At 37.9% G+C, this 18,813-nt stretch overlaps 1 protein-coding gene across 1 annotated transcript in view; it reads right to left on the reverse strand.

Annotated features, from left to right (window-relative positions):
* LOC131070705 (E3 SUMO-protein ligase MMS21) overlaps positions 1-18,813 on the reverse strand; it is a 62,377-nt gene that overhangs the window by 9,541 nt on the left and 34,023 nt on the right. Inside the window, exons 5-7 of the mRNA XM_058006310.2 lie at positions 17,832-17,942; positions 17,615-17,725; positions 16,498-16,637 (exon numbers count right to left, since the gene is read on the reverse strand). Coding sequence (XP_057862293.1) covers positions 16,498-16,637; positions 17,615-17,725; positions 17,832-17,942 — 362 coding nt within the window. The remainder of the gene's footprint in view (positions 1-16,497; positions 16,638-17,614; positions 17,726-17,831; positions 17,943-18,813) is intronic.

Below are 18,813 nucleotides of genomic sequence, written 5' to 3' on the forward strand. Positions count from 1 at the left end.
TCATAACCTTTCAATTGCCTTGGTCGGGTATTTTATTCCTTCGATCGAGGGGGCATTAGAGTGTAGTATCGGTGAATGATATGCTGTGTTTATGCATGTGAAATCTGTAAAATATATATGCTGTGTGGTCAGTAGAAAATATAGCTGTGCACATACGTATGATCTTTGTGGATTGTATGCTGTACATTTTTATCCAGCAAACTCAAACAATCAAACCAAACAAATTGGAGAAAACTAGCGCTAGAGAAAGGAAGCGATATCTTCAGCATATTAACATATTGCTTCAGATTGATACCTAATAAAGAAATATTATTTCTGTATCTCTGCTATTCAACTTCTGATCCAAAATTAACATTTAAAACTATGAACTTTGAAATTATGGAGAAAATTTAGTGAATAGTGAGAAACATGAAGCTTCCGATAGTGATGAAGTTTTTTGCATGTTTCTTAAAATTGTAAAAATATAAACTTTGGATCTTAAAGCATGTGAAAGCTTTTCATTTTGTGGGATAAAATATCTGATGTTGGAAATGTGATTTCCTATCGTACAGATACAAATGTCATGTTTTTCAACCTAGTTTTCCATACTATGATCTTTCTGATCACTTTGGACATCTTCATGAAAACCATTGTGATATCACACACAGTCTTTATCTAGTTGTCTTTTCCTATAGCTCATGGGTTGTTATACCTAATTTGTAAGTGATTCTGTTTGCATGAGTGTTATGAGATCATCACACTCATTGCTGGTGTTGGTGGTTGTCACCATTCTCTTGTGTGTTATTGGTTGTTGATTGCCATATCCCTTGTGCACTATTGTTTGATTATGATTACGATGTGTTTGATTATTGGATGATACTGGCATGCCTTGTTTTCCATGCTATGACCATTCGGTGTGAATGTTGACTTAGCATGTATTAATGAACAAACTGCTATATATTTTTTGAGAGGGTTCAATCTTTTCTCAACTAAATTGAAATGAAATGATTAGTGTTGATGAATGGTAAAGCACAAAGTTGTGTAATAAAAAATATTGATACTCCCTATATCAGCCAATTCCTTCTAGTTATGGTTGGGTTGTGCATACCCAAGTGGTGATTTATGCATTGGAGCCATGTTGTGTGTGATTTCAAGTGTGGTTGTGCATTAAATTCTATTGTATTGTTGTCCCCAAGGTGTTATGCATTGGATGGTGTGTGGAACCTGTTGTGACGTTTTCACACATCACCCCATTGCAAATGGGAACCCCCTCTTTGCTTCAAGTCCTAGAGTCCTTTAGCATGTCATCTCTTGCAAATTTGAGAGAGTAGGGTCAATGTCATCATCAATCTGATTGATCGAACCTTATGGTGGCAACACATTGAATGGAAGAGGTCAAGTAAGGTCAATTTGAACAAGATTAGAAGGAAGTTTGATGGATGAATCCCTTAGATCAAAGATCACCAATTATACAGGATTTCCTTGCCATCCCAGAGGTTTGATTGCACTTTGTTGGAAGGCAGATCGCATAAGGCAAAATTTGGTTAAGTATATGAAAATTTCCTTTGCTCCCTTGCTGGAGCGAACCTACTTCCATTGCCACTTGGTAGGAGCAGCTGCACTTCCATTGCTCCCTCATAGGAGCAATATTGTTTCCTTTGCTCCTTCAAAGGAGCGGACTTCCTTCCCTTTCAATCTAGGAGGTCCAAGATACCTTTGATCATCATGAATTGCAATATGGAGCCTTGGTCAAGCAACGAATTTGATTTTCAACCAACAACCTGGCCTAATAGACAATTTGGCTAAGTATGTGCAAACTTCCATTGCTCCTTCTTGGGATCGAACTTGCTTCCTTTGCCAATGGAAAGGAGTGAATTCGCTTCCTTTGCCAATGGAAAGTGTGACATGACTTCCATTGCATACCTGAAGGTGATTTGGTAAACTTGAACAAATGAAGGAACAAATTGATAAAGACATAATGGAATGATGCTGGAAAATTTGAAGTTTAAATCATTTCCCTTGCTCCCTCATTGCAGCAAATTCACTTCCTTTGCCAATGGAAGGAAGCGAACCTACTTCCTTTGCCAATGGAAAGGAGTGACATGGCTTCCAAGGCATTCATTGAAGATAATTTGATGAATTTACACGCATGGAGAACAAAACCTTAAGGCATGAATTGATGAAAAGGGACAAATTGATGAAAAGTTGCTAAGAGCAAGCTGGATGGCGAATTCAATGCACTTCCTTTGCCAATGGAAGGAAGCGAACTTCCAAATAACCACACTAAGCAGCTAATAAATAACAATTTTGGCGCCAAAGTTTAAATTCAAAAGGAAAATGTTTAAAAAGCAATCAAGTCAGCCACCTTAAGGAAATAATATTAATTTTAGTTGAATCAATGAAGTTGGCCTAAGAACTGAAAAGACACACCTATTCCCTTGAAGGTTTATAAATGCCAAGTCAAATCAGTCATTTGAACACAAAAGCAAAGCAAATTCCTTCCCCAAACAGCAAATTTAATCTAAGAGCAGCGAATTTAATCATAATGGCAGCAATTTCATCTTCAGCAAGGCAGCCTGGGCAGAGCTAAGTGAACTTTCTATATGTTATCAGAGCTGTAGCAAACACAAATCAGACAAAATCAGAGCTATAAGGAATAAAAGACGGATAAAATTAAGTGTATAATACGTGTGTTTGATAACTACTTGTTTGTTTTGCAGGTGGTAAAGGAGGAGATCAAAGGGGCCAGATTGTAGGAAGATCAGCACAGTACTCCAATGAGGAAATTTCCACATCAAGGTCAAGGTCCAAGATACAAGGAAGATCAGAATCCTACCACACGAAAGTCTATACTATAAAGTGTATCAACAATCATCACAACTTCAAAGTGGAACATGGAAATAGATGTCTTCAAGAGGAAGGATTTCATCGGCAAGCACAAGGGTATCAAAGAAGGTGACTACACAAGAAGGATTTTGAGGTATTCAAGAACTCTCATTGCATCATGATGACATGAAGAGGTCAAAACCTTGAAGTGTAATGGAAAGGTCATACAACTATCTCAAGGCAAGATAAGCAAGCAAAGATGGAGGATTGACTCGACCATAACGATGCTTGCCATCATCATCACCACATTGAGTGATCTTGAGATGTTGAATATCAAGAGAAATTGCTCGACATTCCTTCATGATAATCTATTAAGTCTACAAGCAAACTGAGGTGTCATCCTAGTCATCATTCCACCAATCAGAGGGTTCTACATCAGCATGTCCCGATACAATGCACCTAACGCATCATATGGAGGCACAAACTCCAATGTACCTACCCCCACTATCTATTGGCCAAATATTCTAGAGAAGACATGTGTCCAAATATTGTAATTATTTCATTGGCTAAGAAGAGTTTGTTCCAACAAACCCTAATTAGGGTTTCATCTGTAATCTCGACCATTGATCTCAAATCAATCTGAACCTTTGAATTGTAATGAGCTCTCTATATAAGGCTCAAACTTCTCATTTGTAAAGGTTAATAGGAGGTTAATAGCGAATGGTTTAGAAATAGTTAGTAGCTCAAGAATAGTTTAACAGCAGATAGCAACTAGAGTAGAGTACGAGAAGAGGAGATTGTTGCAAAGAATTGTAAATGAATATACTCTTTTCATTGAAGAACCGGTGAAATGTGTTGTTCAACAAGTTGCATGGTTTACAATTCTCATTTGCTTTCATGTCAATTAGTTAAATGATAGAGCGTTGTGCATGATTCATGGTGGAACTTCTTATCCATACCACTAGCAGTTTTTCGATGGCAAATTCGCCTTGTGTGGTCAACTGGAATACTTAAATGGGCTTAAATTCAATTGTTATTCAATCATTGATATGCATTTAATTAATGGTGTCTATGCTTGATAATGATTAGAAAACCATCTAATTTCCTTAGAAGATCGCATTAAGCTTTGTGGAGTTGTTGCTTTGCATGTCAAAGCAAGGCTTAGTCGAGTTTCACCAAAGACTGTCCATCGTTCCTACATTCTTAGACTTCTTAAACCATACGTCTTTTGCGCTTTTTGTTCTCCAAACAAGTAGTTCGAATCTAAGTTCCAGCAATTCAAGCATTCAATTATTCAGCGTAAGGCCCCTTGGAGTAACAGCAATCACAATGACCAATTGTGCTTATCCACAAGTTGTGACCCGACATTAGGAACCTTGGAGTCTTCCACTTGATCACATAGTTTAGCATTTGGGAGGAATTTGCTCTAAGAGAGGATAAGATACTTTTGGGTATTTTACTCTGTGTTTGATTGTGCCTAAAAAACACATCAACAAAACCCATGTGCAATCATGTTGTGGATTACTAGTGTCTTACTTGATATCCTTGTTGTGTGTAAGTGTATCGATGATATTCTCTCTCGCAACTTGAGTTAACTAGAGTGGCATAGGCATCTATTGGACTCGACAATGGTAATATTGTAGAAAGGCGGGTAACATTTCCCCTTGGTCCCCTTCTAGAAGATCTCTTGACAGCTTGAAGAGTTCTTAGTTTGGTATCAGTTTGGTATATATGCCAGGTTGTATTATGCCTTGAGTTATGGAAAGATTGTAATCATATTATCATTGTAATTAATATTGTATTTGATATTGGTTTATGCCCATCCTTGTATTCTTCAAATGTAGACTTGTAATTGTAACAATTATTGTATTTTTTATATATTGGTAGGAAATGCATGTGTAGGCAAGTAATTCCATTATCCATGCTTTTGGAAAAAAGTGCTCAAGTGATATTATTCACGGATGGGTTATAGATATTCATTGAAACTCTATGGTGTAGTTGGTGCTCATCCAACTTGTTGACATGTCTTTTAGGATGGCGTCTAATGCAAAATAAAGTTCCCAATGGTCATTTCACTCTCTCTTGATCAAACTTAAACCGTATGCTAAGATTGCAATAAGATCAAACGGCTAACTCCAAGGTTCCTTCGTGCAACGAACGTGACTCAGTTGGCTGATGTGTTTTACTGGTAATCCAAGGGGCCTTACGAGTTCTCAAAGAAGAATAACAATTGTGCAATTTCTTGGAATTGACTCGCGGATAATTTAGCTTTGAATGGCTTGTTTTTAGGATTTCTTGATTTAAAATATGTGGAAAGTAAATGAGAAGGGTTTAGAAAGCTATTCTAAATCTAGTCTAACTTAATCTAGAGCTAAGAACAAGGAGACGAGGATTGCTCAAGTGAGACCAAACCACACTTCACTTCGCCAACACAATACAACTACACGAGGGTGATGCAATCTTCAGAGATTGTGCATTAATTTTTTATATCATCAATGAAAGCCATCAATTTGAACAACATTCACTTGATGATCGAAGTTAAGCATCCACATAGAAAAAGCTCAAACTAACCTTGCACAATTGATAATAATCAGCTACCAACCAAAGGTATGAGCAAGGGTCTACACTATAAACAACCTCATCAAATCTCATTCGTCTAACAACTTTAAAGCAAATCTAATCTAAATGAAGAGAGCAAGACCATGCAGATTGCTAAAATAGAACAAGAATACACCATCAAATCGAACAATGTATAAGTTTGCTACTTCAACAATCTCAAAAAACAATCTCTCCTCTCTTTACAAATGAGGGGGGGTCACCCCTTTATATAGGCCTCAAACCATGAAGACATGCAAACCCTAATTAGGGTTTTCCCCCAAAAGATTCCCCACACATGATGCAACAAGGTGGGAATCTGTAATAAATGCCCATGAAACCCATATACAATCAATTCAAACATGCCCAAAATAGCATCCATTCGTGCAATAAATGCACCACTTACATCAAGTTCGCCTTACATGCAATGGATATCCCATGCAAAAATCGTTCATGCTGCCATAAATGCCCATTATTCCTTCATGTGATGCCAACATGCGCAAGGAATCTATCATAAAATCATAAATGAGGTGGCTGCATGCAAAAGATTCTTTGTAAATTTAACATGCATTGACTGTGTCGTCGTTTAGTCAAAATCTTCCAGCAATAAGTGTGCCACCATTACTCGGTCAAAAGATTCTCGTCCGGGAATGGACAACCATTATCTCGTTCACTAATGGCATAAGAGATAAATTTGGCAATGACAGCTTCCAGTTCTCCTACGGAGACACTTGGCACACTTTCAATCTTGAACTCCATCAAGGTGATTTCCTCTTCGCTCTTGGAGTTCTCCCATTCCACCATCGGTTCCTGCGTCTTCTTCATTATGCTGGAAAATGAAGAAACATTCTCAGAATATTCCTTGGAAAAGGACCCTACAAAGAAGAATTCATGCAACTAGGACCTCAGGAAGTTCAGCATCACTCCGCCCTCATTCAGCTTTCTTGCGAATAATGCCTCAATCATGCTGATAATTTCTTCCTGTACCCTTCTAATTAAATCTTTTAAAGTTAAATACTCCATGCTAAATCGTTCAAAGATATCCTTTCCGAGGCAAATGGCACAAAACCACCGCGGGAAGTCGTAAATTTCATTTTCCTGGATTACCTTCCCATCAATCAATGTCTGCTTCGGAATTTTCATCAAAGCTCTAAGTCACGGTATGGTCAGGTCCTGGTAAATGTGAACATCCTCCCATAGACCATCTGCCACTTCAAGTCGGTTTAGAAGGGCAACAAATCTGGAATGAAGATGAGCCAAGTCTTCATTGAACTTTCCAGTTGCAGCAAAGACATCTTCCACCCATTCCTTGGAATGCTAGGCTATTTCCCTGATTGTTTCAGTGTCATCAATGATCTCTTAAGGAACAGAGGGAGGAGGAACAAAAGACAAATCTGCCTCCCTAAGCAGATGCTTGAAACTTTTAATATACTCACACAAGGCCCTCTTTTCACTTTTCAGCCTCTTACATTTTTCTTTCATTTTCTGCATCTTTTCTTTCATAGCCAAGGAAGATCCTTCGAAATCTTCCACAACCTGCGTCGTGGAAGCGCACCCCAAATCAATTTCCCTAATCACATAATCACTTCACGCAATTTCACTCCTATCCACGTCTATCGCGGGCTCAGCTAAATGTAGAGTCCTGGATCCAGACTCATCTCTCGTGATTTTGGAAAATTTCTAGGCAGCTTTCTTCTCTATTGGCTGATCCATTCTCTTCAAGAGTTCTTCCAATTCTCGTGCTGGATCAGTTTTCTTTTCTAATTCCTTCCTAAGTCTATCTCTCAGCCAATTAGGAGTGGAAATTGATTGATCCTGAATCTCCTTTTGCGAATGTTCCTGTGCAATATCCTCCATTTCCTCAAAGATCATCTCCACAAAACTATCCTGGCATGGCTCTTCTGGATGAGAGGAAAGTTCTTGCCTTTGCACCCTTGGGCTGATTTGGCCTGTGTGAAGTGCTGACGTTGAGAACATCGTGTGCTGGAGCACTGTCAAGAAGATTAACCTGTGGCGGATTAACTGGATTTTCTTGTGCAAACATTTCTACCTCCTGCATACTGGAAGAGCTAGCCGGCGATTGAATCCCTTCCATTCTTGCCCTTTTCTGCGGTGGTTCTTCCTATTGAGCTTCCTGCTGAATTTTCGGCTGGATTTCTTTCTTCCTTGTTGTTCTTGGCCTTTCGGAGCACTTTTTCCCTTATTAAGCTCAGCTTCTTTCTGTTGAACTTCTCCTTCTTCAGCCTGAGCTTGTGAAGATCCTTCAGTGGCCTAACTATGGGAATCTAGACTTCCCATCAACCGGTAGCTTAGACGGACATTTCCTTCTGTCAACCTCCTGAGATGTCGATCAACCCAATGTTTGATGACTTTCAATACAGGTCTGGCCAAAATGTCCCAATCATCAATTTCAAGCTCTGACCAATCTGGAAGTTGAATGGGTTGATCTTTCACCTTTTTGAATTCCGGTTGCCTTAAGTCTGAGTCCTCCTTGACCTGATCAGGCACTTGCATTATTTCACCTATCCTAATTGTGTCAAGGGGTAGCCTGGAAAACATTTTCTTCCTAACCTCAAGGTCATCCTTGGCACCTGCCCAATAATCTTCTAGGTGAAACTTGTGCACAAATTTTAATCCAGCAACCTTCTTGATTTTACGATATGGATCATATAGGATCTAGAGGTGTAAAATACCAAGCAGCAGAACGCCAATTCCTCTGCTGCTTTCTCAACTGCTGCAAGGTTTGGGCACACTTCTACATAATCACCAAGAACAACTGGGAATTCAATGGACAGCTTTCTTTTCTTCTAAATTTGGTCATAGGCCGCCAATTGCCTCATAAGCTCAAGCAACACCAGTTTATCAGATGGATACCTCAGTAATTTATATGGCTGGTATGTGAATCCCTACATCCTGATATAAGTGAACTTTGGAAACTGCAGGAATGTAGCCCCAAATTTTTGTACCAAAGCCCTGGCTTCTGGCAACACTCTCTTGCGAAGCTCGTTTTGCATAAATCTAGTCAGGTACATAGCAAAAGTGTCATTTGCCAGTTTGAAAGAATCAGTGTTGTAGAGGTGCAGCTGAGGATAACATTCATGAACTTTCAGCAGTGCTGATCCGCAGCCCATGACTCCTTTTCCTGGTAAACCATCGAAGCCACCCATCCTTGCAAGTGAATAAATTACATAAGAGCTCATATAGAAGGATTGGGTCTTCTTCTCCTTCAAATCTTTCAGTTGTTCATGAACATAATGGCTAATTAACCTAGCCCAGTCTACCAATCCATTTGCATTCATGACCTTGCCAATGAAGAAAAACATCCACGTTTCAAAATTTATGGCATGTGGACACCCCATTATTCTGCTTAACATCATGATCAAGTCCACATACTCCTGCTTGAATTCAAAAATGGTGAGCGTCTTAGGCATCTTGGAGATGTGAGGCCTAGGTTTTTGTAACCAGCTCTTGTTGATGACCTCCACACATCTATCAGGACCTGCATCGTATATTGCCTTAGCTCCATTCATAGTCTTGTAGGTCATGGAATGATGTGAGGGAATTCCAAAAGTTTCACCAATAGCCTCCGGAGTCAAGTTGGCAAAAAGTTTGCCACTTGCTGCTAAAATAGCACTTCTTTCCGAAAAGTAGTGCTTCGCGCATTCTAGGATCAATTCCAAACATTGAATAAATGGAGGAAAACCAGTTGCCGCAACAATTCCACTTCTGACAATTTTAGGAGAGGTAGGTGATGGATTATGCCCTGTTGTTCCGAACATCCTAATTCGGAAGGCAGCCAAATTGAATGTACCTAAATTTGTATAGCTGATCTCCTTCCATCTGGACACCATCTTGGACTCCGAAAGGAAGCCATTCATCTCAAATTTTATCTATGCCTGCCTACTGATGGTTGCCGCCTTGCTTGCCTTTGCCATTCTAGGAATAAATTAGCACTTCCTGCGAACAAAACCTCTTGAAAAGAATAAAATATTCTCCAAGTCTGACTTCTTGCACTTTCTCTCCAACTTTTCTTTCTCCAAATTTGCACGTGAAGAATGAATTGTACTTGTGCGTTTATATAGAATTCCTCCAACATGCTGCTAAGTTGGCAAAGGTCAATTTGGGCAGTTGTTTTGATGATGCGTCATAGTTTCCTTTCCAATACGCCATGCAATTGGACCCCACCATCGTAGTTACCAAAATGGAATTTTCCTTTAATGCCTTGAGTTGTGTGTCATGATTTGGAATATTCTCTTGCCAACTCGCCAACCTTCCATTTTTTGAATTTTGGAAGATTCACCTGAGATTCACTTTATACATCCATTGGCAGGAAAAACCCTAGGAGAGAGAAAACTTCAAGAGAGAATATTTGACCTAGGAAGAATTTTCTTGAAGCTTTTTTAACTTTCCTTGCTCTGGAGTTTTCAACAATTTTCCACCATCTCCTATTTTTTAGGGATTTTCCACAAATTAGGGCTTTGGGACCAAGAGAGAAATTTCTCCCACGAATCTAAATCTGAAAGAAATTTGAAATTTGGATGAGATTTGAAACCTAAAAATGGATTTTTAAAATTTGTTCCCCAGGGGAATTTTCTGCTTTTTCTGTCCATCCTTAACCCCCTCAACTTGCTCCTTGTCTTGGAAAATTCTCATTTTGTCTTGGGCGTGGAATCCAGATCATGGAGGAAATTTCAACTTCTTCAAGTTTATCCTTGGCGAACCCATTTTGGTGCACCTCTTTGTGCAAGAGCACTAAATCACCCTTGCGAAGGAATTTTGTATTTGTGTGATTTTCCATGACTTCTCCATTTTGGCGCTTTTCACCAGACTAGGGCACCATTTTGCTGTGATGAAGGATTTTGCAAACTTTACCCTTTTCCTTGGCATACTCATTTTAGCGCCTAACCTTCCACCTGGGCATTATTTTCTCCTTGGTCATGGATTTTTTCCTTTTGCACGTTTTCCTTGCCTGTCTTAGTTTGGCACTCTCCACCATGACTGGGGTGCTAAATCACACAAGTGATGGAACTTTGTATTTGTTAAGTTTTACATGACCCTATGGTTTTGGCGCCCTTCTCCTTCCTTGGGCACCAAATCACCATGGAGGAGGAATTTTAGACTTTCAACATTTTCCATAGCAACCTTGTCTTGGTGCCAGACCTCAACACTTGGGCGCTAATTTCATGTAGGGAAGGAATTTTCAATTTTTCCATTTTCCACGACTACTTCATTCCAGCACCCCATGACTAACCTGGGCGCCATTTTGCCATGGTAAAGGAATTTCGTCACTTTTTGGATTTCCATGGCATTAGGAATTTGGCGCCCTTCCTGGGACATTGGTGCTATTCCACCCACATGGAGGAATTCGACCTTCCTCTAACCAGACTTAGTCAATTTTAAACCTTTTCCACGATCAAGATGCAATTTGGGGAATTGAAGTGATTCTCCATTCGGACTTAGAAAATGCTTTTCCCATTCTCCGGATTTAGAAATGATCATGAACACCTGGTCTTCAGTGCCTACCTACGAAGAACCTGCCACAAAGAACCTTTCCAAAAATTGAATTTGCTTCAAAGTGTCAACATTAGAGCAAAACAGGACGCAGGGGGACTTACTAAAAAAAGAAACTTGCTAAAAATAGTAAGTTTGATTTTCGGTGAAATTAGACCAATCCTGACAGTGAAATCCCTAAAAAATAGGAACTTTCTAAAAATAGAAAGTTGCTCAGACTTCGCTCAAGTTTCACTGGGAGGTTCCTCAGAGGGTCCTAATTCCAATGTTACGCTCAGTTTTCAAAAACCCTAAAAGGAAAACCCTAAAATCTAGGACTAAAGGAAAAACCCTAAAACTGACAAAACGAGCCCTGGACTTGGCCAAAATTGCCCAAACAAAAAGCAAACTTGATCAAACTGACCCCAAAACACCTACAAACTCAGAGAACTGACGAGACTGCTACGACCAGACCCAAAAAACCAAAACCAAAAGACCAAGAGGGCCTAAAAAGTAGGCGGTCCCCATTTGGAATGGGGTGATGTGTGATTAGGTCACAACACTACGATCAATTTGATATGTCATTGTAGCATAATTGATACAGCATGCTTTGTGCTTTGGAGTTGCACGCCTTGTGTGTCATTGTGTTGTGTCATGACACCCTGTGTGTATAAAGTGTGTAATGTGACATGTTGATATTGTATTTACATAACATAAAATTTGTTTGTGTTTTGACCGCTAATGTCTTCACTGAAAGCTTGGGGCAGTACAACCCTGATTTGACCGTCAAATCATTGAGTTTGATCTTATTTGGAAAGAATAAATTTAGGTGAATAATAGCATTTTGGGTTTAAAAGAATCCCTTGATTTATATGAATTTTATACACGTTGGACATAGACTCCAAATAAATGTTTGGTTCAAACCATTTCTTAACAAACTTGGTTTGAGGCGGTTATAACTTTGCTTCAAGTCTAGCATGCTATAGGCTTGTTCAACCTAGCTCTATCTATGTCTTAGTTTGTGTGACCTCATTTTTACCTTTGAAGTTTCTTCCAAGTTATTCACTCCATTGTTTTGAAATGTGTATCTTTGTGGGAAAGCATATAGTCAAGAGTTCAATTGATTAAGGCTTTGTATCCCCAATTGACCTACCTCTTGAGGGGGTAATCCTAGTGTTTCGATGTGGAATGAAGCAATATGGCATTCTTGTTCCAATCCTTGTGTCCACGAGAGAATGGGATCGTGGACTAGTGTTTGATATCTGCCTTAAAGAAACTCTATCCTCTCACCCAAGCGTTATGGTGACTTTACCATGTCTTTCAATTGTGTCACCATGCTTGGTGCATTGATGTTTCATGCCTTGTGTGTCATTGTGTTGTGTTATGATACCTTGTGCATGCATGTAATGTGGCATCTAGATTTTACATTTACATCACAAAATAAATTGTTTTCTTGTTTTTTACCTCTAATGTCTTCGACAAAAGCTTGGGACATTACAGCCCAAGTTTGATCAAGACAAATCCAAAGTCCTCTACACATCTCCTAGCAAAATACCCTAATATACCAAATTGAAATATGAACCAATTACAAACATGTTATATTGTGGCCTCACAAAGTCCTTAGCATGGTTGAAAAAATAGAACTCTGCAATAACTCAAATGACCCAGAATTTTCAATCACTCGAGACTCTACAAGAACTTGGCTAACCAAAAAATTCAATCACTTAAAACTTGATAAAAACTTGATAAAATTTGGCAATAACTCGGCAAATTTTCTGAACATTAAAAAACACATAATTTTGAAAAAAATATTCTTCAAAAACATGTATACTATTCTAGGGAATATATAATTGATTCCATTCGTATATGGATCAAAATTTGGATATGTTAATTGTGGACTAGAGGTCCACTCCCTTCATATAAAAAAATTAACAGCAGTCTAAGAATCAACCCTTAAAAAGAGGTACCTTGGAAACTAGAGCAAACGGCTTCAGCAAATCCATCCCCATTGAAATCCCTAACAACTATTACACAATAGGAACTTCGGCTATTTTTGTGAATAACTTGTTGCACAGCAACTGAAAACTTGTTACACAACTAAGAATCTTATGAATCAATTGAAACTTGTTGAGCAACAACTGAAAACTATTGTGCAGCAACTAAAACCTTGTTACCCATCAACAAGAAATCCTGTAACGCAGCAATAAAAAACCTTCCTACACAATAACTACAAGTTACGGCTATTCCCTATCACGAGTAGCTTCAAAATTTGCATGATTTTTAATTAATTCAAAATATTTCCATGAAGCAAGGGATTAATCAATGATAATGTGGTCATCATGATCTATATTATTTTATAAATCAGAAGACGAGTTCAATTAACAAGGTGGCATATGATTATAAATTACCTAAGTTACCAAGGTCTACAACTTGGTTCCTAGTCCAGGTTCGGTTGCATGTGGATTCAGACAGAGTCCAACCCACAACTTGTGGGTTCAGCCCTACAAACCCAAGAAGAATTTTGGCACTTTTTAAGGGCCCCGTGAAGAATTTGAAAGAAATGTTAATTTTTTACTTTTTTTAAGTGTTTTTTTTTGCCAAAAAGGCAAATCCAACCCCCCCAACCCTAATTTGACCTCTTAAAACACCAAAAAGGTAAAACCTATTTCATTTTTTTCACAATAGAATGAAAAGCAAAACTCTTTGCTCCATTTTTCATTGCTCATAAAATCTGATTGCTTACCTGCCCTGAGGGGGTGTAGGGTAGGACTCCCAGGGTAGCTAATCTAGATGAGTGAATAGAGACTTGAACTGTTCACCTTCAGGGTGAGATGGGTAGCGGGTGGCCTTGCCTCTCACCCTTTCTCGCGAGATCTCCCCGGACCAGCACTTTCTCGCAGAGAAACTACTTTCTTCCGGGGGTTCAGGATGGCCTGCTGATTGAACCCGTGTTAACGGATGCTCGAGTAACCCAACTCTAGATTGATGCTCGGACAGTGAGTGCCCCCCAGGCCCTACAATTCTATGGGGAATTCGAAAATGAAAGCTCAGGTAGGCGGGAGTAGAACTGTTCACTCTTCTGCCTAATCCTTCTTCACCCCCGGTGGGAGGGGGTGTTGGAATCCAGCTGGAATGGCCTTCCGAACTGCCCTGCTTTCTTGTAATGTCCCCTATTTAATCTTGCCCTCATTATAATCAAAACTGCTTGCTTCCTCTCTTTATGAATTCTGAAATTGGTTATGAAGTTTGATGCCCCATTGAATGGATCGACTGATCTTCTTCTTGGTTTGATGCCTTTTTCAAATGATGTCTCCTTCACTTTATACCCTTCATGGAGACCAAGGGTCACATATTTTGGTTATTAAAAGATACATCTGTTTGGCAAAACTATTGCCATTTTACTTCTTATCTAATCTTCACCCATCTCTCACTTCTCAAATCTGTCTTTACTGCTTTTCGAATCTGCATATATCCCATTTAAGATCTACATATCTTCCTCTTCTAGATCTACATATCTTACTTTCTTCTTTCCTTCTCAAATCTCATTTAAGATCCCTCCATATATTTATGCTCTGAATATGCTCTAGATCTTCTCCAATTCCACTTCCTTTCCCTCATTCCATTTGATCCCTCTTCCCTTTTATATCTCCCAATATGAGGGAGAGGTCACACCTCTTCATCATGTATGCCCTTTGGCAAAAGACTCGACCTTTCACAATTCCCCCCTTTGAAATAGTATAACCCTTCATAGTTTATGTCCTTTGAAAGAGACACAACCTTTCATCATTAGCAGCCTTTGAAAGTGTGCAGCCCTTCATTTCCTCCCCATTTCTTCGTCTACCATTTATCCTTCTTTTATTCCTATCCTCCATTCTCTCTTCCTTCCTCTCCCCTCTTTCAAATGAATTCTTCTCCCTTTTATATCTTGTGTTTGAGGGAGTCACAACTCTTCTTGCCATGCCTCTTGACCTTTCATTAAAATTAATTAACTTGTAATTACATTATATTTTATTATTATTATTTTATATTTTAATTTTATTATTATTATGTATTATTAAATCTTATTTCAGGAAAGGGACATTACAACCCTGTCCTGAAAGCATCTCCGGGAAGCAGTAAAAAACGCAACTGATGGAAACATTAGGTGCCTTAATAAAAGCAGACTCTCCACAGGCCAAAGATAGTGTATTGTAGTACATGGACTGTCAGAATTAGTTAAATCTGTTAAACAGTTAAACAATGAACCATTGATAAAAACTTTGGAAAACAAGCTACTTCAGATAATAGTCTTAGTGGCATCCTCACCATCAATTACAGAAGCTAACAACTTACCAAAACAAACTTAATTGCTACTACCGCTGCCAATGCTAGTGCCAGTGCCAATGCCACTCCCAGTGGCACTGTTTGTGGTTCTTTTAATTTACCACTGCATATGAAGGAGAATGATGATATTTTTGATGACCCATATGATATTTGATCAATGATGGCTGATTGTTGAAAGTTGACATTATTATTTTTGAACTAAAACATTAATATGATGGCATATTTACTATTTTGCTGTGTTATTTGAACTTACACTTTAATATACATCATGACAGCCGAGTTTTGACTATTAATATGGTGGTGTATTTTGCTATGTTATTTGACTATTAGCATAGTGGTGTATTTTTAACTTAAATCTGTATATATGTATATATTTTTTATTTTTCTATGTTTTTGTACTAATGAACCCAAAACCCCAAAAAAAAATTGACTGAACCAACCTGCGAACCCAAACCTTGAACCCGAACCCGAGCCCAAACCAGGACCGGTAACTTAGTAAATTACATATCTATATTAATATTTTACAAATTTCATCCATGGAAAGCATGGGCCAAAAATAATTTTGTTGGAGTTTTAAGACCTTTGAGGATCTAGAGGCAGCAAAGCAACCCCCAAGGGGATCAAGGGGCAATGCCACTTGTAGGGGCACTGCTTCAGGGAATTAGTGCTGATAAATAAAATTTGAACAAGCAATACTTCTTCTCATTCAAATTTCAAATAGTGTTGCTTTTAATGGAATAAATAGAGGAATCATAATAATGCTCCATGGACCATACCCACATTTAATGCAAAGACTAACCATAAACATGTAAACAGCCAAATCTGTTAACACTAATGAGCTTTTCTAGCAACCTGTTCCCCAGAAACAACCTACTGAGTTTTACCTAAGGCGGCAGTATAGTTCTAAAGCAATAATGTAAATATCTATGCTATCTATTTACAAAAATATTCTATAGTAATTACATACAAATAATTAAAGCAATGTGAAGAAAAAATAAACTATTAAGGAAAGTCTTCACTTTATTTGTTTTTAGATATCTTCATCTCTTTAATTTGGACATTTAAAACCTAAAGTTATCTAAAAGATATATTTTAATATCACTGGAGGGGGCTCTAATCAATTGCAGGCACATAGCAATCTCCTTGTGTTTCCAGCATATTTTTAAAGAATTTTATCTTTGCCAAACCATTTTCATACTCTCTCACCAAAATAGTACTTAAAACCTTTATGAGCAATGCAAAACAAAATGTGGATTTTTGAAATAGCCAAGGCACCATCCATACCTGCGTACAGGATCTTTAAGCTCAGTCACGGGTTTCCCAGTCAAAGGACAACTTGTGTTTACAAGGTTGCACTGACTGCTAGTCATAATAATTTCCTCATGCTCCTCTCCAGGCATTGGTTCATCTGCATGACGAACCCTCTGAAAGAAACCAAATAAGAAATTGCACAATTCACATGTTATCTTTCAAACAACTAAAATGCCCTTAGTTTCCATGGAATAGCAAAACATTATTTGGCATGAAAATGAAATGGCATCATCCTTTTTATTTCCCCCAAAAAGAATATCTACACTAAAAAGGGAATCATAAAGAAAGACACATTTTGAAGTTGATAAATTTAACCTTTGTAAATAAAAAGTTATCTCAAAGATGATCTTGATAACAAATAAATTATTACTATCATAAGAAAATCCTACAACTGACATTATTAAGATTAAACAATGCTAAAAACAATGAAAGGTCTAAGCCATGCAAAGATGAACTAATAGACTAGTGAAATGTTAGTTTCACCCTTCACTTGACAGTAAATATAATCAAAGAGCAACATTTCAGGCAGCCAAATATCCTTTAATCAAATTGCTGCAATGTGAAATTGGTAAAGAAGCATAAGTGATGTTGAGCATTCTGTGAAAAGGTGAGAGATTTGCCTTGCGATGGATTAATAGTGTTTAAACTGTGAGATCTCTGCAATATAAACTGAGAACAACATTAAAGCAAACCATTATAAGCCAGACTTTTCAGATGATTAAGAACCTAGATAAACCTACCATAAAGTTCACATACAAACTGACGAGCCTTCATGCCTGTGTTATGCATATCATAGAAGAAAGGATTCCAGATAGAAATCACCCAGCAATTTAAATATCTCTTCATCTAAATGATTATTGTGATGGTGGTGACAAAATTCAACCCTGAAAAAATCAACCTTATAGAGACGGCTTATAGAAAATGGCTCTCAGGCAACACACAAAATTGGAAGAGACATTCATCTACGTCAGTACTCTTATACAGATTGGGATTTCAAAATTCAGTACTGAATAATTCAAAAAAATCTTTTATCATCTAGACCATTAATCAGGTTACATACTCTCTTTAATTTTGAGAATAACGACCTTACCCAAATAGCTTCCTTAAACTGCTTGTAGAACACATGATTTTCAGGAACACAAGGAGTATCTGCTTCTAGTTGAGAAATATGCTCATCCAAAAGCTTCTTAAAATCTGTTGACTTCAGATTAGGAAATGTAAAACAAAAACAAAGCAAAGTCAGTCAATACAAGTTCTAATTGGAAACTGGTGAATTTTTTTATAAGAAACCTTTCTATCTTGAGTACCTCATTTGAAGAATTGTAATCCTTTCCAACTGCCTGAAGAGCTGTACTTAGATGTACGATATCATCAGAAAGAGGGATCAATTCCAGAGTTGCTTTATCCAATTGCTTCACCTTTTTTAGGCCCCTCAAAATACAATCAACATATTAGAGGTATAACATAAGTTCAACCCTTAAGCTAAATTTATTTATATTTCATGTAAAAGGGCACATACAAAGATGTTTCTAAAACAAAATATTGAATCCACTTCATAGAACAACATTTATCAGAAGATAAAACCATCAAAATATACACACACCACTATTATTAATATACCAACCATGGTTCCCCCATTCATGAGGTAACTGATAAAAGAAAATTGATTCTATTCCTCAAGGAAATTTCCTCTTAATTATTTCACGAAGATCAATTTTCATGGAGCTTATATGAGAAAATTCAGGGCAGGCAAATGTCATTGCCCTACTCAGAAATTCTTCAGGGCAATTTTGTGATGTCCCCATCCTAGTCAGGGTTTTAGAGTTGATGAGTTAGCTTATTTTCTGGACCCTCGTAGGCTAACAGGGTATGGACAGAGGGCCATGGGGACTGTGGATGGAGGATGATGTTCTTCAGTTCAGAGTTGGGTTCAGTTCAGGCTTCGTTTGAGCCATTTCTGACTCCATTTGAGAAATTTTCTATTTATAGATGGTAAGTTGGTTATTTTTAGACAGGCCTCTAGTCACATGGGTTTTGGGAGCTTTATCTCCAGCTTCTGATGGTTCATCTTTTGGAGTCATATTGAGAGAGATGTTAATTTTTCAGTGAATTACAAGCAATATTTAATTAATGACGTTTATTATAAAGTCACATTGACTTTTTAATAAAATATTTCACTTAAATTTATTTAAGTGTTACATCCCACCTATGCCCTAGTTGATTTTGTGCAGTATTTACGGCCTGATACATGTTAACCCCAGTGCATTTTTGATATACTTGTAAGATGTA

The sequence above is a fragment of the Cryptomeria japonica genome, chromosome 11, assembly GCF_030272615.1.
Source record: "Cryptomeria japonica chromosome 11, Sugi_1.0, whole genome shotgun sequence".
Classification (NCBI taxonomy): Eukaryota; Viridiplantae; Streptophyta; class Pinopsida; order Cupressales; family Cupressaceae; genus Cryptomeria; species Cryptomeria japonica.